At 43.2% G+C, this 24,217-nt stretch overlaps 1 protein-coding gene across 3 annotated transcripts in view; it reads left to right on the top strand.

The window, feature by feature from the left end:
• LOC109929797 (F-box only protein 36) overlaps positions 1-23,310 on the top strand; it is a 77,569-nt gene extending 54,259 nt beyond the window's left edge. The window contains exons 3-5 of one of the 3 annotated variants that reach the window (XM_048604691.1): positions 665-837; positions 20,043-20,114; positions 20,398-23,310. In XM_048604691.1, coding sequence (XP_048460648.1) covers positions 665-837; positions 20,043-20,114; positions 20,398-20,595 — 443 coding nt within the window. In that variant the 3' untranslated portion in view covers positions 20,596-23,310. The remainder of the gene's footprint in view (positions 1-664; positions 838-20,042; positions 20,115-20,397) is intronic. The other 2 variants (XM_048604692.1, XM_020529374.2) reach the window with 2 other exon arrangements.
• Positions 23,311-24,217: the final 907 nt, after the last annotated feature.

Below are 24,217 nucleotides of genomic sequence, written 5' to 3'. Positions count from 1 at the left end.
GCAAATACTTCAGTAGCTATGATGTATTTTAAAACAGATTGAGAGAAATAGCCTCAAGACCTAGTAGGTTTTTGCTTACATTGAAACATAGGAACAGTGGGCAGCATGGTGGTTCAGTGGTTAGCACTGCTGCTTCACAGTTCCAGGGACCTGGGTTTGATTCCATCCTCAGGCAACTCTCTGTATGGAGTTTGCTCATTCTCTACGTCTCTGCGTGGGTTTCCTCCCACAGTCCAAGGATGTGCAGGTTAGGTGGATTATTGGAAATGCACGGTTATAGGGATAAAGTACAGGGGGGTGGATCTGGTGGAATGATCTTCAAAGGGTCGGTATGGACTTGATGGGCTGAATGACCTGTTTCCACACTGTAGGGATTCTATGATTCTATAGGAACAGTGAAAGACCTTTCAGCCCCTCAAGCCTGTTCCACCATTCAATGAGATCATGGTGATCTATGGCCTAACTCCATATGCCTGCCATTGGCCCATATCCCTTCATATCTTTGCTTCACAAAAATTCATCTATCTCGGAGTGCTTGTTAGGACGTTCCCTGTTACCAATATTGCAACCTTTAACAAAATAATTTTTCTAAAGAGAATGAAAGTTAAAGATAATTATAGCAATGACATTTTCTAAACATCTGTTTCTTTCTTCTTTTTTTTAGTTCATATTGATGTAATTTTTGGCAATGAAGTGCTCAAGTATATTTGCAATTTGTGTCAACATCACTTTGATTATCTCGATCGCATTCCTAATGGCCTGCTTATGTACATAATTTTATTTTTGGATCTCGAGGACATTGCCAGACTTTCCCAAACATCCAGAAAATTTGAAAAGGTATCATGTTTTGTTACTAATTTTAATCATATTTCACAAACTTGAAACATTGAAAAAAATTGCTTCTTTATCTGGTCGTTCTTTGTTGGAATGGAGACCAGTCCAAATATTCACTCACTTTTGTTTGTGTCTGTCTCACCATAGTCCAAAGTATAATTATTAATATTTTCTGAAAGCAGAGTTTTGCATTTAAGAGGGTGCTGCACAACAAGATATAGCATTAGATAGGACAAAGACTAGGTGTAAGAAGGATTGAGAGAGGCAGATAGCACAAGAGTCTCAATAATTAGGTATTAGATAGGTTTGCACTAAGAGGAAATGCATTAAGGTTGACATGAAGTTTACAATGCATGTATATAAATGTATGAAGCATGGCAAAGAAGATTGGTGCAAATATCGACATCTGAACATGAAGCCATGTGCTGGAAAGAGAGGATGTCTTGAAGGGGCTTAAGGACACAATCTCAAAAAAAAACCCAAACAACTGTGGATGCTGGAAATCAGAGATAAAAACACGAATTGTTGGAAAAGCTCGGGTCTGGCAGTATCTGTGGACGGAAAGCAAAGTTAACATTTTGGGTCCAGTGACCATTCTCAGAACACGATCTGTTTGCTTAGAGTTAAGAAACATTTAAGTTGCCAGTACACTACTGGCCTCATTCTATCAGGCATCAGAGAAAGATATGGAGGAGCAATTTGCAAGAAAATTCCAGACGGATGCAAGAACTTAGAACATAGAACTATACATCACAGGAATAGGCCTTTTGGCACCCCCTCCCTCCCATATCTGTGCCAACCAGGATCCTACTCTAAACAAATCCCATCTGCCTGCACATGATCTGTGTCCCTCTTTTCCCTGCCTGTTCATGTCTGTTTAAATGCCTCTCAAACATTGCTATTATCTCTGCTTCTGCCACCTCCCTGGCAGCACATTGTAGGCACCTACTACCTCTGTTAAAAAAAGCTTTCCTCGCCTATCTCCTTTAAAATATTTCCCCTGTCGTCTTAAACCTATACCCCTAGTATTTCATTTTCATGCTGGGGAAAAGACCATCCACCCTCTTCAGGCGTCTCATAATTTTATAAACTTCTATCAGGTCACCCCTCAGCTTCCGACGCTCTCAAAAACAACCCAAGTTTGTCCAACCTCTCCTAATAGGTAACACACTCAAATCCATGCAACATCCTGATTACATCTTGCACCCTCTCCAAAGCCTCCACATCCTTCCTATTGTGGGGTGACCAGAACTACACTCAATACTCCAAATGTAACCTAACTAAAGTTTATACAGCTGCAATGTGACTTGCCAACTTTTATACTCAATACTTTGACCGATGAAGGCAAGCATAATTGTGATCATTCTAATATAGACTGGATAGTATCAGTGGAGAGAGGCATGAAGTTTTGGGGTGCATTGAGGAGAAGTTTATTGATTGATGTGTTTCTGTTACTGGAGAACAATGGATTGCTGATCTGGTAGTTTTAATGCAAAAAGTAGACTAAATCAATCAAGTGTAAATAGGGCAATATTTAGACAACAGTGATTGTACCAAAATCTAGAGTAAAAATATTTAGTTGGAGGAGGTTGATTGCAATGGTATGAGAGATCTGTGGTAGAAAGATTGGAATCAAAGATTTGTTAGCAGATTTATGGTGAGATTGACAGAAGTCAGATCTTTGAAATTAGGAAAAAATCCTGGGTGTCAATTTATCCTTTTGCTGACTCCAGTCTCTCTGCTGTGTTGAAGCTGAAGTGTTGCTTCCTCAATCCTGGGCCTACATTCAAGTAGTTGTTAATCCCCTCTCTTTGCTCATTTGAAGTTTATGCTGAAGAGGACATGTTATGGATACTGAGGAACTTGGAAAGCAGCACAGTCTTCTGAGGAGTAAGGTGATGGCATTGAACAGGCAAAATATCACCCACTACACGATAGAGCAGCATCAGGCATAATAAATCCGATAGGACTTAACTGATTCATAGTTGCAATAGATGTTAGCTCAGTGCAGTGACTAAATTTCCTGTTGATCAAAAGACAAGTGGTTTCTGTTTGTTCCCAGAAGCAAATGCAGTTTTTCGTTTTTTTAATTTGCTTTTGAGCTGAATAAAAGTGAATGGGTTCAACCATTTGAAGGGTTTCCAGAATCTGACTCTCCCATGTTGAACAATGAGAAGATATGTGATGCTGGGCATCAGAAATAGAGTCATGGGTTGACACTATGAATGTATAACCTGTGTAGTTTTGTTCATGTAGCTGCAATTACAATGGCTTTTGGTCAGACAGGTGAAATATATCAGGTGATAAATAGCAATACATTTACAAAAGCGAGCTTGTATTTGTAATAAAGTATCAGTTATACTACTTATTTGTCCTCAAAAGCGTTTCATTTTCATTCCCCTCCCACTACGTGTGCTGTAAAGGACAGTTCCTGGCTGACAGCATTTGAACTGATGCACAGCAAGGCTTTAAAACTGGCACCAACATCAGGAATCCTGGAAGATATCAGCAGTGGTGGGTATTACTGCCATTGCCGAGTGCATGATAGTACAAACCAGGCACTGTGGGACATGATGCATAGCTAATGAGGTGAGCTGTGGAAAATAGCATGAGAAAATTCACTCAAGCTCTCTAAAACTGGCGCAGTGGTAAAATTCAGCCATATAACTCCCATGTTATAAGCACTGGCACTCAGTATGCAGTTTCAAATGGTGAATTATGCTAATCACTTAGTGATTTGCTTCTAATTCTGTAAGTCTGACAACATCGGTAAAGAAGAGGAAAATGTTGATTTTTTTTTGCCTGAAATATTTCCCTTTTTTTTTTAAAAGAGATGCTTGGAGTCCTGTGATCTATTCTGGTCTCCAAATTACATAAAGGAAAAACAGACAATGGAGAGGGTGCAAAATACTTGTTAGGATGACAGCAGAGCTAACAGGTAATCCATATCTCCAAAGACGGAATACGGTAGAGCTCTTCAGACAAGAGAAAAATGAAGAGTGACCTGATAGAGGTCTTTAAAATTAATAAGAGGTTTGATAGGGTAGACATTTGAAAGGATTTTTCCACTTGTACTGAGCCCAAAATTAGGGACTATATCTAAAAGATAGGTACCAATAAATTTAGTAAGGAATATAGGAGAACATTCTTTACTGGGATTGGTTAGAATGTGGAACTTCCTATCACAAGGAGTAGTTGAGTCAAGCATCATAAGTCCATATAAAGAGAAACTAGTGAAATACATAGAGTCATACAGTAGAGCATCAGACCCTTTGGTCCAACCTAGTTTCCCAAACTAAAATAGTCCCACTTGCCTGCATTTGACCCACATCCCTCTAAACCTTTCCTATTCATGTATCTGTCTAAATGTCTTTTAAATGTTGTAACTCTATTTGCATCTACCACTTCCTCTGGCAATTTATTCCATGTACAAACCATACTCTGTGTGAAAAAGTTGTCCCTCAGGTCCCTTTTAAATCTTTCTCTTCTCAACTTAAACATAAGCCCCCTAGATTTGAACTCCTTCACCCGAGGGAAAGGACCTTTGCTATTCACCTTATCTATTCCCCGTCATGATTTTATTAACCTCTATAAGGTCACCCCTCAACTTCCTACACTCCAGTGAAAAAAGTCCCAGCCTATCCAGCCCCTCCTTCTGACTGGAAATCCTCCAGTCCTGGCAACATCCTGGTAAATCTTTTCTGAACCCTGTCCAATATAGTATATCCTTCTGAAGGCAGGGCAACCAGAACTGGACACAGTACTCCAGAAGAGTACTGCTACAATGTCCTGTACAACTTCAACATGACATCCCACCTCCTACACTCAATGGTCTGAGCAATAAAGGCAAGTTGCTAAACTCTGCCTTAACCACCCTGTCTACCTGTGATGCAACTTTCGAAGAATTATGTACCTGAACCCCTGGGTTCTCTGTTTGACAACAGTACCCAGGGCCCTACCATTAACTGTATAAGTCCTGCCTTTGTTTTCTTTACCTCACATTTATTCAAATTAAACTCCATCTCCCACTCCTCAGCCAATTGGCCAATTGATCAAGATCCCTTTGTAATTTCAGATAACCCTCTTGGGAGACATTGGGACATATGGTTACAGGTTTAAATTAAATAACAGGTTGAGGCTTTTATGGAGCATAAACACGGTCCTGTTCGGCAGTATGGTTTGAATACATGCAGTTCATTTTGTGTAGAAGATTACCTCCCACAACAGACGAATGCCTTGCAGCAGAAACTAATTGTCCATCGCTGTTTGTTTTTGGATGCTCATGCTGTTCTAAAGATGAACTGTTAGTTCAGTTATAAGGTATAAGCATGATTTGGAATAATGGCAACAACATGGGTTCAACCCCAAGTTTGTTCTCTTCTTAAGCCTGACTCCTCTTCTTCCACTTTGTGATGTCATCGTATAGAGATGTGATTAAGAACTCTTGGGCAGAGAGAAATGCTGCTGTTAATGATGAGCCCCTGTCTTTGGGACAAACTACAACATGTCATCATTACTGAGATGCTTCAGAATGCTACTAGTTTTTTTGCAAACTCTTGATATGTGTCCTGTAAAGACCATAAGATATAGGAGCAGAATTAGGCCATTCTGCCCATTAGGTCTACTCTGCCATTCGATCATGGCTGATATGCTTCTGAACCCCATTCTAATGCCTTCTCCCCATAACCGTCAATCCCCTTGCTCATCAAGAACCTACCTATCTCTGTCTTAAACACAGTCAATTATTCAGTGTCCACAGCCTTCTGTGGCGATGAGTTTCACAGATTCACCACCCTCTGGCTGAAGAAATACCTCCGCATCTCAGTTCTAAAGAGTCATTTCTTCAGTCTGAGGCTGTACCATGGGTCCTAGTCTCTCCTACTAGTGGAAACATCTTCTCCACATCCACTCTCGGTCCACTTGACAAGGTTCAATGGAGAAGAGACAGAACATCATGAGAGGAAGGTCGGCCGTGAGAGTTCCAGCAGGTAATGGAGCGCAAGCCTAAACCGCTTCTGGAAGCTGTCATTGGTGAGTAGCAGGTAAGATTTGAAAAATTGTTATCAAAGCAGAGATTACCAGCAGCTCCAATTTAAAGTATTTGATATTGTAAGGATTAATTAAGTTGAAGGGATAGGACATGACAGGAGAGCTCCAAATCATAGCCTGCTTCTCTTGCTCCATGTGGGAAGCTGGATGCATTTCTAGTGCCCAGGACCTGCATGTGTGCAAGACGTGTTTCCAGCTGAAGCTCCTGGAAGCTCAAGTTTCAGAGTTGGATCGGCATCTGGGGACATTGTAGAGTATTCGCAAGGGCAGAGAGTATCGTGGATAGCACATATAGAGAAGTGGTCACACCGCACTCAGACTCCACAGGCAAGAAGGGAATGGGTGACCACCAGGCAGAGCAGAAGGGCTAAGCAGGCAGTGTAAGAATCTCCTGTGGCTATTCCCCTGCAAAACGGATACTTTTGAGGGAATGGCCTCTCAGGGGATAACAGCAGCAGCCAAATTCATGGCACCATAGTTGGCTATGCTGCAAAGGGAGGGAGAAATAGGCATAGAAATGCTAATTATAGAGGATTCAGTTATAAGGGGACTAGGTAGGTGTTTCTGTAGCCACAATCAAGAGTCCAGGATGGTGTGTTGCCTTCCTAGTGCTAGGGCCCTAGATGTCATGGGGTGGTTACAGGACATTCTTGAGGGGGAGGGTGAACAGCCAATGGTCGTGGTACATGTTGGTACTAACAACACAGGTAAAAAAGGGAATGAGGTCCGAAAAGCAGAATATAGAAAACAAAAAGAAAGTTGAAATGCGGGACCTCAAAGGTAGTTATCTCAGGATTGCTACCAGTGCTACCAGCTAGTCGGAGTAGAAACAGCAGGATATATAGGATGAATATGTGGCTTAAAAGATGGTGTGAGAAGGAGGGTTTCAGATTCATGGGGCACTGGGACTAGTTCTGGGGGAGGTAGGACCTATACAAACTGGACGGGTTACACCTGGGCAGGACTGGGACTGATACCCTTGGAGGAGGGTACTTGGTATAGTGGTTTGGAAGGGTTTCAACTAGTGTGGCAGGGGGATAGGAACCAGAGGATTAAGTCAGTAGATGCAGAAAGTGAGGGAGAGGTAGAAACCAGGGCAAACATGGCGAAGAGCAGGCAGGGAAATGCTGTTCAAAAGAGCAGGGGAGATGGTCAGAAATGCCTGTATTTCAATGCGAGAAGTATAGTAAGCAAGGTAGATTAACCTGGAGCTTAGGCGAGTACTTGGAACTATGACATTATTATGATGATAGAATTTTGGCTGAAAGAGGGTCAGGACTGGCAGCTGAATGTCCCAGGATTTGGATGTTTCAGATGTGATAGAAAGGGATATGAAAGGGTTGGGGGAGTTGCATTACTGGCAGAGGAGTATTTCACAGCTGTACTGAGAGAGGATACATCGCAGGACTCGTGCAGCGAGGCAGTATGGGTAGAATTCAGGAATAAGAAAGATGAAATCACAATGCTGGGGGTACACTACAGGCCTCCCAACAATCAGCAAGAGGTAGAGGAGAGGAGACAATATGTAGATAGATTTTAGAAAGATGTGAAAACAGCAAGGTTGTTGTGCTAGGTGATTCTACCTTCCCCTGTACTGACTGGGATTCACTTTGTGCCAGGGGTTTGGATGGGTCAGAATTTGTAAGGACCATTCAGGAGGATTTCTTGACACGGTGTGTAAACAGTCCAACCAGGGAAGGGGTTATACTGGATCTGGTTTTGGGCAGTGAGCCTGGCCAGGTGAGTGAAGTTTCAGTGGGGGAGCATTTTGGGAATAGTGACCATAATACCATGACTTTTAAGATACTCATGGATAGGGACACCAGCTGTCCCCGGGTGAAAGTGTTAAACTGGGGGAAAGCGAACTAAAGCAATATTAGGCAGAAACTGGAGAATTTTGATTGGAAGTGGTTGTTTGAGGGTAAATCTACATCGGACATGTGGGAGTATTTCAAACAGCAGTTGATAAGAGTTCAGGAGCGGCACATTCCTGCGAGAATGAAGGATAGGTATGGCAAGTTATGTGAACCTGGATGATCAGGGATATGACCTTGGTCGAAAAGATAAAGGAAGCATGTATAAAGTCTAGGAGGATAGGAACTAATGAAGCCCTTGAAGTATATAAGGAGGTCATGGAAAGTCATTAACAAACAGGATTGAGGAGAATCCCAGGGCTTTTTATACATATATAAAAAGCAAGAGGGTAGCCAGGGAAAGGGTTAGCCCACACAAGGACAAAGGAGGGAACCTATGTGTGGAAGAGGTAGGTGAGGTCCTACATGAATACTTTATGTCGGTATTCACCAAAGAGAAGGAATTGGTGGAGGATGATCTCAGAATTTCTAAGCGAAGTTGCTATTAAAAAGGAAGCGGTATTGTGCGTCTTAAAAACTATTAAAGTGGATAAGTCCCCAGGTCCTGTTTATCCCAGAATATTAAGGGAGGCAAGAGAACTAATTGCTGGAGCATTGACCGACATCTGTATATCTTCTTTGGCCACAGATGAGGTTCCACAGGACTGGAGAATAGCCAATGTTGTCCCATTGTTTAAGTAGGGTAGTAGGGATAATCCAGGAAATTACAAGCCTGTGAGTCTCATGTCAGGGGTAGGAAAATTATTGGAAAAGATTCTCGCGAAGAGATCCATGCGCATTTAGAAGCAAATGGACTTATTAGCGATAGACAGCATGGTTTCGTGCAGAAGAGGTCATGCCTCACTAACTGGATCGCATTCTTTGAAGAGGCAATGAAGATGCTTGATGAGGGGAAAAATGGTTGATGCTGTCTACATGGACTTCAGTAAAGCCTTTCACAAGGTCCCTCATGGCAGTCTGGTGAAAAAGATGAAGTCACGCGATATCAGGGGTGAGCTGGCAAGATGGTACAGAACTGGTTTAGTCATAGGAGACAGAAGGTAGTGGTGGGAGGATGCTTTTTGGAATGGAGGGTTATGACGAGTGGTGTTCTACAGGGATCAGTGCTGGGACTTCTGTTGTTCGTGATCTACATAAATGATTTGGAGGAAAATGTGGCTGGTCTAATTAGTAAGTTTGCAGACGATACAAAGGTTGGTGGAGTTGTGGATAGTGAGGAGGACTGTCAGAAGATATAGCAGGATATAGATCAGTTGGAAGCATGGGCAGAAAAATGGAAGATGGAGTTTAATCCGGACAGAGGTGGGTTGATGCATTTTGGAAGGTCAAGTACAAGTGAAAATTATACACTGGCAGAATCCTTACGACTATAGATTTGCAGAGCCGTCTGGGTGTGCAGGTCCACAGATCAGTGAAGGTGACGGCGCAGGCAGATAAGGTAGTAAAAAAGGCATTTGGCATGCTTGCCTTCATTGGAAGGAGCATTGAGTATAAGGATAGACAAATTATGCTGTAGCTATATAGAACTTTAGTCAGGCCACACTTGGAATATTGTGTACAGGTCTGGTCACCACACTACCAGAAGGATGTAGATGCCTTGGAGTGGCTACAGAAAAGGTTTACCAGGATGTTGTCTGGTACAGGGGATTTTAGCTATGAAGAAAGGCTGGATAGACTGGGTTTGTTTTCATTGGAGCGCAGGAGGTTGAGGAGCGACTTGATAGAAGTTTATAAAATTGTGAATGGGATGGATAGAATGGGAAGTGTGAAGCTTTTTCCCAGGGTGGAGAGGGTCAATTACTAAGGGACACAGGTTCAAGGTGCGGATGAGAAGTTTAAAAGAGATGTGCAAGGCAAGTTTTTCACACAAAGGGTGGTGAGTGCCTGGAACGTGCTGCCAGAGGAGGTGGTGGAAGCAGACACAGTAGCAGCATTCAAGACACACCTGGACGAATACATGAATAGGAAGGGAATAGAGGCATATAGATCCCAAGTGTGAAGACAGTTTTCGTATGGAATGGGTAGAACATGTTGGTGCAGCCTTGGAGGGCCAAAGGGTCTGTTCCTGTGCTGTATTGTTCTTTGTTGTTTGTTCTTTGTTCTTTATTCACTCACCACAGGCCTCTCAGTGTTCTGTAAGGTTCAGTCAGATCCCCTCTCCTTCCTGTAAACCCTGTTGAGTACAAACCCAGAGTCCTCAACTGCTCCTCATATGACAAGCCCTTCATCTCCAGGATTATTCTTGTGAACCTCCTGTGACTGGTCTCCAACGCTAGCCCATCCTTCCTTAGATATGGGGCCCAAAACTGCTCATAATATTCCAAATGCAGTCTGACCAAAGCCTCACAGAGCCTCAGCAGTACATCTCTGCTCTTGTATTCTTACCCTCTCAAAATGTACGCTGACATTGCATTTGCCTTTCTAACTGCCAACTGCATGTTAATCCTGAAGTAAGACTCCCAAGTCCCTTTGTGCTTCAGATTTCTGAAGCCTTTTTCCCCTTTAAAAAGAAGTCTGTACCTCTATTCTTCCTATCAAAATGCAAAACCTCACAGTTTTCCATTTCTTTGCCTGTTCTTCTAGTCTGTCCAGCCCTAAGCAAGATGGTGGCAGAGTAAGAAGCTCCAGCCATAGCTCCCCCGCTCATCAGTTCCTTTTCCTTCTTTCTTTTTTTTCCGCTCTTTGCAGCCATTTTTCACCCCACCCCTAACTTTTAATTTCTTAATATAGAGGCAAGACGAAGGGAGACGACTCGGGGGGCCAGAGCCCAGCGAGGGAGCAGATTAACTGTGGGCCTAGTCCCAGAAGCGAGTCACAGGCTGGGGCCCAGCGTGGAAGCAGAGCGAGCGCGGGCCAAGCCCCGGAGCGGGGAGCAGAGCGAGCGCGGGCCGAGCCCCAGAGCGGGGAGCAGAGCAAGCGCGGGCCGAGCCCCGGAGCGGGGAGCCGAGCGAGCGCGGGCCGAGCCCCGGAGCGGGGAGCAGAGTGGAGTCAGGGGCCGAGCCCCGGAGCACGGAGCAGGGCGGGCGCGGGGGTGAGTCCCGGAGCGGGGAGCCGAGCGGGCGTGGGCCAAGCAGGGAGCAGATTCACAGCTAGAGCCGGGAGCGAGAAGCAGGGCGGGCGCTGGGGGAGCAGGGTGGGCGCGGGGGCCGAGCCCCGGAGCAGGGAGCAGGATGGGTGGGGCTGAGTCCCGGAGCAGAGCGGGCGAGGGGGCCGAGTCCTGGAGCGGGGAGCCGAGCGGGCGCGGGCCAAGTGGGGGGCAGAGTCGCAGCTGGAGCCCGGAGCGAGCACGGGGGCCGAGTCCTGGAATGGGGAGCAGAGCGGACGCGGGCCGAGCGGGGAGCAGAGTCGCAACCGGAGCCCAGAGCCGGAGCAGGAGCGGAGTCGCAGGCCAGAGCCCAGAGCAGGGAGCAGAGCGAGCGCAGGCTGAGCTGGAAGAAGAGTTGCAACTGGAGCCCGGAGTGGGAGCAGAGCGAGTGCAGGCCAGCTGGGGGGATAGAGTCCTGGAGGCGAGTCCAGTACAGAGGCCGGCACATGGAGGCACCGAGGCCTTGTGCTCTGAAGCCCGGTGGGCAAAGACTCCGTGGAAAAGGACTGTAACTTGAGTACTTTAAAGGCACTTTTTATTCTCATTCTGGGTTTTTAAACTTTGTACTCCCATGTCTTTTTTTACTATTTCAATTCTGTAACAACACTGAAACTATGTGTACCTCGGTACCCTGTACATAAGATGGCGCCGAGAGGTGACATTACAAGCTTTTCACTGCACTCATTCAAGTGCACATGACTTTAGAGGTTGCTTTAATTCTAATTATCACTTCCTCAACACTACCCGTCTCTCCACCTATCTTTGTGTCATTTGCAAATTTAGCAACAATGCCCTCTGTTCCTTCATCCAGATCATTAAGGTGTAATGTGAACAGTTATGGTCCCATCACTGATCCCTACAGAACTCCAGTAGTTACTGGCTACCTTTCTGAAAAAGATCCCTTCTGCAGTCATCCAATCCTCTACTCGTCCAAGTACCTTGCCCCCAACACAATGGGATCTAATCTTATTTATCAGCTTCCTGTGTGACACTTTGTCAAAGGCTTTCTGAATATATACTGTGTTCTATGATAACTTTTATGGAAAACATACCTTGTTACTGCTTACTCCATAGAGGTGCATTCTGTTATTGTATTTAGTGAAAACGTTTCATATTCTTGAATTCCTTAAAATACAGACATTACTGACAATGAGTATTCAATGTAATTATGAAGTATTGCTGGTTGCAAATAGGTAGAATATTGAGGTATACATAATGACATTCATTGATAAATGAGCTATGTATAATTAGGTATGTGCAATCTATGAGTCTTTGGAATTTGGGGAAATTATGCCGCTCAGTGAACTGGCTTATTTTGGCATGTTACTGTTGATTGTCCATGGAGAAGACCATGAAATTGATAACTTAAGAGAACAAAGCACCTGCAACTTCACTGGTGCATCAAGCCACAACTGTTAATTTTAAGTTACACTTTTCCTTAGGAATAGCACTATGGATTGGAAACTAATGGTCATTGTAACCTGGATGGTCTTTGATAGAACTGTGCATGTTTATAATGGTAAATGCAAATCCACATGGCATATGATTGAATTGTCACTTTGTTTGTGCAGGTAACCACCTCTGCTTATTGAATACAATGGAGATAGGGTGTATTAATGTAAATAAGTGCCTTGCACCTCATCTTCTTTGCAGTTTGGTCAGCCTCAGCTATTCCGTTTCTTTCTAAGATGTTTTGGGATGTGCACATCACTGGCTAGTCTATCATTGGGCAACTAGGGATTTGGGGCATAATGGACAGCGAAGAAGATTACCTCAGAATACAACGGGACCTTCATCTGATGGGCTGAGAAGTGGCAGATGGAATTTAATCTAGATAAATGTGAAGTGCTACATTTTGGTAAGGCAAATCAGGGTAGGGCATATACACTGAATGGTAAGGCCCTGGGGAGTGTTGCCAAACAAAGGGACTTTGGAATGCAGATTCATAGTTCCTTGAAAGTGGAATCACAAGTAGACAGGATAGTGAAGAAGGCATTTGGTATGCTTGCCTTTATTGATCAGTGCATTGAGTATAGGAGTTGGGAGGTTGTGTTGTGGCTGTACAGGACGTTGGTTAGGCCAGTTTTGGAATATTGCGTTAAATTCTGGTCTCCCTGCTATTGGGCAGATGTTGCAAAACTTGAAAGGGTTCAGAAAAGATTTACAAGGATGTTGCCAGGGTTGGAGGGTTTGAGCTGCAGGAAGAGACTGGGACTGTTTTCTCTGAAGTGATGGGGGCTCAGGGGTGACCTTATAGAGGTTTATAAAATCATGAGGGGCATGGATAGTGTGAACAGCCAAGGTCTTTCCTCCAGGGTAGTAGAGTCCAAAATTAGAGGCCATAGGTTTAAGGCAAGAGGGGAAAGATTTAAAAGCAACCTAAAGGGCAACCTTTTCACGCAGAGGATGGTGCATGTATTGAACGAGCTGCCAGAATAAGTGGTGGAAACTGGTACAATTAAAAGATTTAAAAGACATCTGGATGAGTATATGAAGAGGAAGGGTTTAGAGGGATATGGACCAAATGCTGGCAAACGGGACTGGATTAATTTAGGGTATCTGAACGGCATGGACAAATTGGACTGAAGAGTCTGTTTCCGTGCTATACATCTCCAAAACTCTCTGACTGTTCAGACCCAAACACATTGCTGTAGGTCTTGATTCATATGTAGGGCAGCCCAGGAAAGAGCAGCAGATTTCCATTCTTTGAAAGGCTGTGAACGAAATGGGAGTTTACAATAATCGACAGCTGTTGAAAAGTTACCAATATACACTGAATTCCAGTTTCACCATCTGCCGTAGTGGGATTTGAACCCTAGTCCTGTAATATTTGTCTGGACTTCTGGATTATTAGTCCAGTGACATTACCAGCATGCCACTATTCACCCTCCACCTGCTGGTTTTGCCAGTAGGCTCACTATCTGAAATAATAATTGTGAGGCGGGGAGTTTATGATATGTGGTAGACCCTTTAGAAAGTTGTAGAAAAGTAATGACAGCATGGGTGACAACAGTTTAAAATTTTCAAACCATCTCCCCAACGTTTCCAATCCAAGTTGCACCAATTAATCCTGTTAAACCAATGATACTTGGAAATATAGTAAGGAATGGCAGAACAGCTGTAATCAATTTAACATCTCAAGTCGGATCTGTCATTCACTGAGATCTGTGATACAAGCTATATCCCTGCCTTTGCTCCATTTTGAATTACAAAAAGCTATCAATCTCAAGTTTAAAAGTTACCATTGATCTTGTACCAAATGCCGTCTGTGAAAGAGATTTGCAGACTTGTGCCACACTTTGTATGTAAAGTGTTTCCTAAAAGGTCTGGTTCTAATTTTTATAGTCTGTCCACTTGCCCCAGTTTCCAAATCAGCAGAAATAGTTGCTTTCGGTCTGCTCTATCTGCTTCCTTAATGATGTGGAAACTTGTACCAAATCAACCCTTTACCATCTGAATTCAGTTAACATAAACCTGATTTGTGTAATCTCACTTCGTATTTCAAACCTTGTAGTTCAGGCAGTTTTATAAATCCATGCTGGTCTTTCTTTTTTCTATTCATTTGTGGGATGTGGGCATCACTGGCTGGGTCAGCATTTCTTGCCCATCTCTAGTTGCCCTTGAGAAGGTGGTGGTGAGCTGCCTTCTTGAACCACTACAGTCCTCCTGCTGTGGTTGACCCACAATGCCATTAGGGAGGGAATTCCAGGATTTTGACCAGGCAACAGTGAAGGATCGGTGATCTATTTCCAAGGCAGGATGTGTGTGGTTTGGAGGAGAATTTGAAGGTGGTGGTGTTCCCAAGTATCTGCTGCCCTTGTCCTTCTAGATGGAAGTGGTCATGGGTTTGGAAGGTGCTGTCTGAGGATCTTCAGTGAATTTCTTCAGTGCATCTTATAGATAGTACACACTGCTGCTACTGAGTGTCGGTGGTGGAGGGAGTGGATGCTTGTGGATGTGGTGCCAATCAAGCGGGCTGCTTTGCCCTGGATAGTGTCAAGTTTCTTGATTGTAGTTGGGGCTGCACTCATCCAGGCAAGTGACGAGTATTCCATCACACTCCTGACTTGTGCCTTGTAGATGGTGGACAAACTTTGAGTCAGGAGGTGAGTTACTCGCCGCAGTATTCCTAGCTTCTGGCCTGCTCTTGTAGCCACTCTGTTAATGTGGTGAGTCCAGTTCAGTTTCTAGTTAATGATAACCTTCAGGATGTTGATAGTGGGGGATTCAGTGATGGTAACACCATTGAATGCCAAGGGGTGGTGGTTAGATTGTCTCTTATTGATGATGGTCATAGCCTGGCATTTGTGTGGTGCGAATGTCACTTGCCACTTGTCAGCCCAAGCCTGGATGTTGTCTAAATCTTGTTGCATTTGGACATGGACTGCTTCAGTATCTGAGGAGCCGTGAATGATGCTGAACATTGTGCAATCATCGGCGAACATCCCCACTTCTGACCTGATGATGGAGGGAAGGCCATTGATGAAGCAGCTGAAGATGGTTGGGCTGAGGACACTACCCTGAGGAACTCCTGCAAAGATGTCCTGGAGCTGAGATACTTGACCTCCTACAACCATAACTATCACCCTGTGTGCCAGGTATGACTCCAACCATCAGAGAGTTTTCCCCCAATGCTCATTGATTCCTGTTTGCTAGGGCACCTTGATGCTACACTTGGTTGAATGCAGCCTTGATGTCTAGGGCTGTCACTCTCACCTCACCTCTGGAATTCAGCTCTTTTGTCCATGTTTGAACCAAGGCTGTAATGAGGTCAGGAGCTGAGTGGCCCTGGCGGAACCCAAACTGGGCGTCACTGAGCAGGTGGTGCTTGACAGCACTGTTACTGACAATTTCTATCACTTTACTGATAATTGAGAGCAGACTGATGGAGCGGTAATTAGCCAGGTTGGATTTGTATTGCTTTTTGTGTACAGGACACACTTGCGGAACCTTCCACATTGCCAGGTAGATGCCAGTGTTGTAACTGGACTGGAACAGCTTGCCTAGGGAAGCGGCAAGGTCTGGAGCACAAGTCTTCAGTACTATTGCCGGAATGTTGTCAGGGCCGGTAGCCTTTGCAGTATCCAGTGTCTCCAACTGTTTGTTAACACCAGGTGGAGTGAATCGAATTGGCTGAAGACTGGTAACTGTGACGCTGGGGACCACTGGAGGAGGCCGAGATGGATTATCCACTCGGCACTTCTGGCTGAGGATTGCTGTGAAAGCTTCAGCCTTAGCTTTTGCACTGATGTGCTGGGCCCTTCCAACATTGAGGATGGGGATATTTGTGGAGCCTCCTCCTCCAGTGAGTTGTTTAATCGTCCACCACCATTCACGACTGGATGTGGCAGGACTGCAGAGCTTCAATCTGATTACTTAGCTTTTTCTATCACTTGCTGCTTTTACTGTTTGGCATGCAGTAGTCCTGTTTGATGGCTTCACCAGGTTGACACCTCATTTTCAGGTATGCCTGGTGCTGCTCCTGGCATGCCCTCCTGCACTGTCCATTGAACCAGGGTTGATCCCCTGGCTTGATGGTAATGGTTGAGTGGGGGATATGCCGGGCTATGAGGTTATAGATTGTGCTGGAGTACAATTCTGCTGTTGTTGATGGCCCACAGCGCCTCATGGATGCCCAGTCTTGAGGTGCTAGATCTGTGTGAAGTCTCCCATTTATCACGTGATAGTGCCACACAACACGATGGAGGTTGTTCTCAATGTGAAGGTGGGACTTCGTCTCCACAAGGTCTGTGCGATGGTCACTCTTACCGATACTGTCATGGATAGATGTAACTGCAGCTGGCAGATTAGTAAGAATGAGGTCAAGTATGTTTTTCCCACTTGTTGGTTCCCTCACCACCTGCTGCAGACCCGGTCTAGCAGCTATGTCCTTTAGGACCCAACCAGCTCGATCAGTAGTACTGCTGCTGATGGTGATGGACATTGAAATCCCCCACCCAGAGTACATTTTGTGCCCTTGCCATCCTCAGTGCTTCCTCCAAATGTTGCTCAACATGAGGAGTACCGATTCATCAGCTGAGGGAGGACAGTACGTGGTAATCAGCAGGTTCCTTGCCCATGTTTAATCTGTAGCCATAAGACTTTATGGGGTCGGGAGTCAATGTTGAGGACTCCCAGAGCAACTCCCTCCCAACTGTATACCACTGTGCCTCCACCTCTGCTGGGTCGGTCCTACCGGTGAGACAGGACATATCCAGGGACATTTTCTGTGTGGTATGAGTCTGTGAGTATGAATGTGTCAGGCTGTTGCTTGACTAGTCTGTGAGACAGCTCTCCCAATTTTGGCACTAGCCCCCTATGTTAGTGAGGAGGATTTTGCAGGGTCAACAGGGCTGTTTCCACTGTTGTCTTTTCTGGTGTCGAGGTTGATGCCAGGTGATCCATCTGGTTTCATTTCTTTGAGACTTGTAGCGATTTGTACAACTGAATGGCTTCAAAATCAAAACTGAAAAAGGGTCTGAAGAAGGGTCCTGACCTGAAACATCAACTTTCCTGTTCCTCTGATGCTGCCTGGCCTGCAGTGTTCCTCCAGCTCCACACTGTGTTATCTCTGACTCCAGCATCTGCTCTTCTTACTATCTCTGAGTCTTAACTCCAGACTTTTTTAAATTGAATTCAAATTCCACCATCTGCCGTAGTGTGATTCAAATCCTTCCAAGGATTACGTATCTTTCTCAAAGTTGTGCAGACCAGAACTACGCATAGAGCCCCATAGTAATTTAACCAAGGCTTTGTATAGCTAAGCGTAACTTCTCTGCCTTTGTAACTTCCTCTTCTAATCTTAGTACTCTAAATATAGAGACTATCATTTCATTAGCTTTGTGATTATTTTCTGCATCTGTTCATTACATTTTAACAATTTCTGTACGTGGAACAGGAGGGGAGGCAATGACCTCAAGAGTATTATCACTATACTGTTAATCCAGAGACCCAGACAATGTTCTGGGGACGCAGGTTCAAATCCCACTACAGCAGATAGTGGAATTTGAATTCAATAGAACATGAAATTAAGGATCTAATGATGACCATGAACCATTTATCAATTGTCAGAAAACCCCATCTGGTTCACTAATGTCCTTTAGGGAAGGAAACTGCATCCTTACCTGGTCTGGCCTACATGTGACTCCAGACCCACAGCAATCTGGTTGACTCTGAACTGCCCTCTGGCTAATTAGGGATGGGCAATAAATGCTGCCTGGTCAGCGATGCCCTCATCCCATGAATGAATAGGGGAAAAAAACTCCCCTGTTTCTAGATTTTTACCATTCAGAAAACATCCTGTTGTACTTTTTAGATCAGAGCAGGTGGTCCCATATTTGTCTACGTTGAAATCCATTTGATAAAGTTTTGCACGTTCATTTATTCGCTCAATATTTCTTTATGTTTCCATTTACACTGTTTACAAGGCAACTAATCTTTGCATCATAAGCAAATTTGTTTTGTGGCTTTCTATCTCAACATCTAAGTCACCAACAAATATAGTAAATGCTTGAGGCCTCATATTCTGTTTTTATCAGATAACACTGAAACATCCTGTCAATTGGAGTAATTGTCCATTATCCTGCACTGTGGCTAGGTAATCTGGGAGAATTTCCTAAGCAGGTCAATAATTTGCCCACAATTCCATGCACTTCAACTTGAATGAACTGTCCCTCATGAGGTACATTATCAAATGCCTTCTGCGTGTTCATATAAATAACATTCAAAAATATTCCCTTATCCACTTTGCAGTTCAGATTTTGAAAAGATTATGTGGATTATTGTTATAACCATTAGAGGGTGCTGTTGTAACATCTCAGAATGTTGAAACAAAGATTATTCAGATTCTAAATTACGGCCAAATTGCACAAGTACCTCACACAATTCACTGCTTTTGTTCCTTTTCTTAACAGCAAACTAAAAGGGTACAATATGTATTGAGGTTAAGTGCGTCTTTTCTAATAAATGAAATGTTTGACAATCAGACCAACAGTCATAACCATGTTTTTCCTCAAATATACATTATTCATAAAATTTGTATATGTACCTTTACGTTATGGTTCAAATTTCTCACTACATAAAGTGCAATACACATCAGTTCCTTTTTTTGGACATGAGGTGCCTCATTAAGCTTTCCATCACAGGTTATGTTTATAATATTCATTTGTATTTCATGTGAAACATTTTCTTGTGCATACTACTGGAAGAGTTTTACATAAGCTTAAACCCGTCGTTGGACTATGTTGGAAAGGGCCTTCCCCATTGAGCCTTTTCAGCATCTGACCCAAACTGTAGTGTCACAAGTAATGTTTTTCTTGTAACAGAAGGAAGCTGACAAATTAAACTTCTCAAGTCACATTGGTTCATATTCGTAAGGTATTTATAATTTTTTTGATTTATTATATTACCTAACTACAGTGAAAAGTATTGTTTATGAGCAGTACAGGCAGATCATAGTAAGCAAGGACATACAGATCATAGGCTGTAAAAAGGACTTGGACAGAGTAAGGCACACAAGTTACATCTCACAGGACGTCCGCTGGGCACGATCAACATTAACAAGGTCAGCATTATTTGAAGTTAGAGAGGTCCATTCATCAGTCTATTAACAGCAGGGAAGAAGCTGTTCTTGAACCTGCTGCATGTGTTCAAGCTTCTGTATCTTCTGGAAAAGCTCAGCAGGTCTGGCAGCATCTGTGAAGATAAAAACCAACTTAACGTTTCGGGTCTGGTGACCCTTCCTCAAAACCAAGTTCTGAGGAAAGGTCACCGGACCCGAAACGTTAATTCTGTTTTTTCCTTCACAGATGCTGCCAGACCTCCTGAGCTTTTCCAGCAACTTTGGTTTTGTTCCTGATTTACAGCATCCGCAGTTCCTTCAGTTTTCTTCTGTATCTTCTGCCTGGCGGAAGAGGTTAAGGAGATCATTACTGGGGCGCGATGGGTCTTTGATGATGTTGGCAGCCTTTCCGCAGCAGCGAGCCGTGTAAATGGAGTCCATGGACAGAAGGTTGGCTTCTGTGATGGTCAGAGCTGTGCACACCACCTTCCTGAGCAAAGTAGTTGCCACACCAGGCTGTTATGCACCTGTTATTTTAAAAATATATACTGCATTCATAAAATCCATAATAGTACATTACAGAGTCTTTCAAGCTGAAAATTACAGAATGTGAAATAAAATTGAACTTGTCACTTTACAGCATGTTCCACTCTCGGGTACCTCAGTACAATTGTATAAGTCTTGTGTTCAATGCCAGACAGACTACCCAAAGGTAAGACATTTCAAATTGAAAATTACAGAAAGTGAAGCAGAAAATAATGCCTTCCCCTTATTAAATGTTTGTGTGTGAGGGAGATATTTTGATTGAGGGGGAGGAAGGGGATCAAAATAAAATAATATAATAAAATGGTGAAGTGCATTTTCTTTTGCACATTTAGATGACTTGTTTCTACTGGAATATTCAGAAGTACAAAATAGATCTGCAGTAGGGTTTTAATTAAGATCTGTTCAGTGGTAACTAGCTGAGGGCCAAATTTGCTTTGCTGTCTCTGCAGGTATGTAATTCTGAAGAACTCTGGGAGCGTCTTGTTTTGAGACACTGTGATACCATAACCCCAGAAACGCGAGCATTGGCTTCAGAGGTTGGTTGGAAAGAAATCTTCTTCACCAACAAACTCCAGCTGCAGAAAAAAATCCGACGAAGACGAGAAAAATTTGGGCGTATTGCAGAGAATTTGCCTTTAACACCATGAGTTATAGACTTAAGGCTGCAAACATATAAGTTGCTTACACAAGGCTTTTGTGATTTATATTTTTGTTTAACTTTCCTAAAGAGTGCCTAGTCTTTAAATGCATCAATTCATGATAGACACAACTTTTTTTTTACTAAGTGATTATAAATGTGTTACATACTGTTGCTGTTTTCTTCAGATTCACTGACATAAAAATTGGGCAACGTAGAACTCATTTGTCAGGTACTAAATAACCTCAAACTAATGTGGGACAAGGAAGAGAGGTCCTTGGCTAATGCAGGCAGTCGCTGTTTAATTACACAGGAGGCTTCATTTGGGCTGGATGATCCCACCAATTGGTTTGCTCTGTGGCAGCCAGCAAACCCCAATTTAAGGAATCCTCTGAAGCAAACAACTATGACTTATTTAACTGCAGATCCAAGATTAAAGGACTGATTACCGCTGCTCCCCACTTCACTAGCCCCAGAAAACAATGTTCAGGATCCCTGATCTCCCTTTGCATTACCCAGTCCTGCACCCTGCAATGTATAACTCCTGTGAATGCAGCCTGCTGGATCCAGGGTTTGCTGCCAGCCACTGCTATTCCACACATCCCAAGGCTGCCAATACCCTTGGCAAAATGTAACAGTTCTGGTGATAGGCCTACCCACTGCTGGAGAGCTCTTGGCAACCACACCATAACTATTTCTGAGAACCCTGCCAGTGTTAAATTCTGTTCAGGCAGTTTACTGGTTGTTGTCAGGACTTCCAACATCTGCAGGGTCAATCTACCAAAGACCTTTCTCTTGCAGAGCAGTTGTATCAGCTCAGAGAGCTCCTTGCCAATCAGATGCTAGCAGCTCTCCAGTACCAGCAGCACCAACAACAGCAGCAATCGCTGTGGTACTGCTGTTGGCCCAAGGATGAGGATTGATCCAGAGCCGTGTAACGGGTGAGATTGCTAGGGCCTGTCAGAGAGCCCCACATATGTCAATGAGGGACATCCGTGCAAACAGCTGGTGCTGTGTGTTCCCATAGGTCCCTCCATTACTGCTACGTATCCCTTCATTGGACAGAACCTGGCAAAGAAGGAGGCTACCTCACCCCACCAGACTGCAAGAATACTTGCCAGTTAGCCACTTCAGAGTCTCTGTTGGTCTCTGTGTGGTCATATTTAATTACAGGGGTGAGGAAGGTGACGGGGTCTTCAAGCTAAGCCTTCGTGCCTCATTATGAGTTCCCAGCCTGCTGTGAGGCAGACCATTAAGTTCCATCTCCTGTTTCCCACCACAGCCCAGCAATCCTCCCTTAGGCTGCATTCCTGTGGCCATCTACAACACTATCAGCAACTGGTCTACACTCCTTCCTTCTGTTGGACATCTGCTGTGGTGCCACCTTCATTCTAAAGAAATTTGTCACTCAAAGTGCAGGCGTTCTTAGACATTATCTATTCGGGTACAGAGAACATGCCTTTGTGCAGGACAAGAACCTACTTTTGGCCTATTTTCTAGCAATAACTTGTTGCTAATGTTACAAAATTGTTTGGTAATTGAAATAAGAAAGTCAGATTTTGATTGTGCACCACAAGATTTATTTCTGTTGATTTAACAGTCACCAAAATTACGTCACAATTTTAAATCCCTTTGATATGTATGGTTAGCAAGTATTTTTGTGAATTCACTCCAAATCAGATTCTGTTTCCTTTCCATTGTGCACTTGCTCAGAGTAGCAATCATGCTAGAGCCCTAGAAACTCTTAGAAATTTTGAAATCTTAACTGCACATCCCAAAATTCTTCTTATGATTTGTGATTAAATGACCTCACAGAAGTTAATTTTTTTGGAGATATTTAGGTACTTGCTTCAGTCAATAAACAATACAAAATATTTTGGCACCATAAGACAGAGGAACAGAAATTAGGCCATTCAGCCCATCAAGTCTTCTCCGCCATTCAATCATGGCTGATAAGTTTTTCAACCCCTTTCTCCCGCTTTGTCTGCGTAACTTTTGATCCCCTTGACAATGTCTGTCTTAAATAATACCCAATGACCTGGCCTCCACAGTCTTCTGTAGCAGTGAATTCCATAGATTCATCACTCTCTGGCTGAAGAAGTTTCTCCTTATCTCCATAAAAGGTCTTTCCTTTACTCAACGTCTGCGCCCTCTGGTCCTCGTCTCTCCTACCAATGGAAACATCTTCCCAACATCCACTCAGTCCAGGCTGTTCAATATTCTGTAAGTTTCAATTAGATCTCCCCTCCTCCTTCTAAACTCCATTAAGTATAGACCCAGAGTCTTCAAACGTTCCTCATATATTAAGCAAATATTAATTTTTGAGACTTCAATGCTGAGCATCTTTTTATTTAATCATACTTTGTACCTTCATGTTCTGCACTTTAGTTTCCCTTCCCCATCTCCTGAAGTGCTGCTTATTGCAACTGTAAAAATGTCATGCATCATTTGTAGCAAATTGTAAAACTGTTCTCTATAAGTGCATGAATGATTTTCCTACAAATACCTCTTAGGTGGGTGCACTGTAGACCCACAGCTGCTGCACATTTTTAAACTGTTTGTAGCCATCTGAGCTGAAATATCTTATCCTTGCTTAGTGTTCTTTTTAACCATCATTAGCAATGTATAATTTAGCCTCTCTAAAGCAATCAATTCCAACTGAACAGGCTGAAAACTCATAAACTTTGTTTTGGAAATAAATTTCTTAGCCACCTTTAGATCGTCATCTGGTTCATATTTGTCAATGAAGTGATTTTTCATGAGTTTTAACACTGTAATGTTTGCAAAGACATTTTCAAACTAGATTTTAGCACTAGTTACAGGCTGTGTTTTCTGGTAGAATATGTAAATTGAATGATCCATTTAAATTTCCCAGTAGTTAATTATTCCTGTGGAACAGTAAAATTGACATTTTGTTAGTTACAATGAAGGGACGATCTGGTCTTGGAAAATATCTACAAAAACATGTAAATCATTATTCCTTATCACAATTTTTTATTATTTGGTATTGCCATGGCCATATATAAGGCATTTCTTCAAAATGGTCAGTGAACTAAATGTTTGTCTAAGCTTGTATATAGTTACCTTTTAATTTTCAAGTCTTTCAATTTAGAAATATCTGGCTGTACACTTTTACATCTTAAACCAGATAAAAGGTTAATTTATAACTCACCTGTTGCTGAAAGTTACTAAAGTTAAAATAGTAAAATATTTAGTGAAAATATGTACACCAAAGATTTAAACTAAGTATATAAGTTTTATATATGAAAATTAAAATCAGATCAGTCTCTAACATCACTGGAGGCCTGGCTTGTTTGAAGATTCTCCTTCTGAGGTGAAGGTATTGAAATTTGAAAATTCAGATTCAGCAACTTTAAAAGCTTCTGTAGTTGAATAGTTGGAGGTTGCACCCATAGTTGGACTCAGTAAGGTGAACAGGTCTTGACAGTGACTGAAGGCTCCCTTTGATTCTTTTAATCATGCTGCAGGTAATGTCTCTTGTTAACCTGGTTCAGTACAACAGACCTTTAGTTGTTTTTTGCCCAAGGTGCTTTCATTTGTTGAAAAGTGTCCCTTATGGTTCTCATCATGATCAGATGGTTCTCGATATGGTTCTTTCCAGCTAGCACATG

This window comes from Rhincodon typus, chromosome 13 (assembly GCF_021869965.1).
Source record: "Rhincodon typus isolate 14 chromosome 13, sRhiTyp1.1, whole genome shotgun sequence".
Lineage (NCBI taxonomy): Eukaryota > Metazoa > Chordata > Chondrichthyes > Orectolobiformes > Rhincodontidae > Rhincodon > Rhincodon typus.
This window is presented reverse-complemented; position numbering and strand designations above follow the sequence as displayed.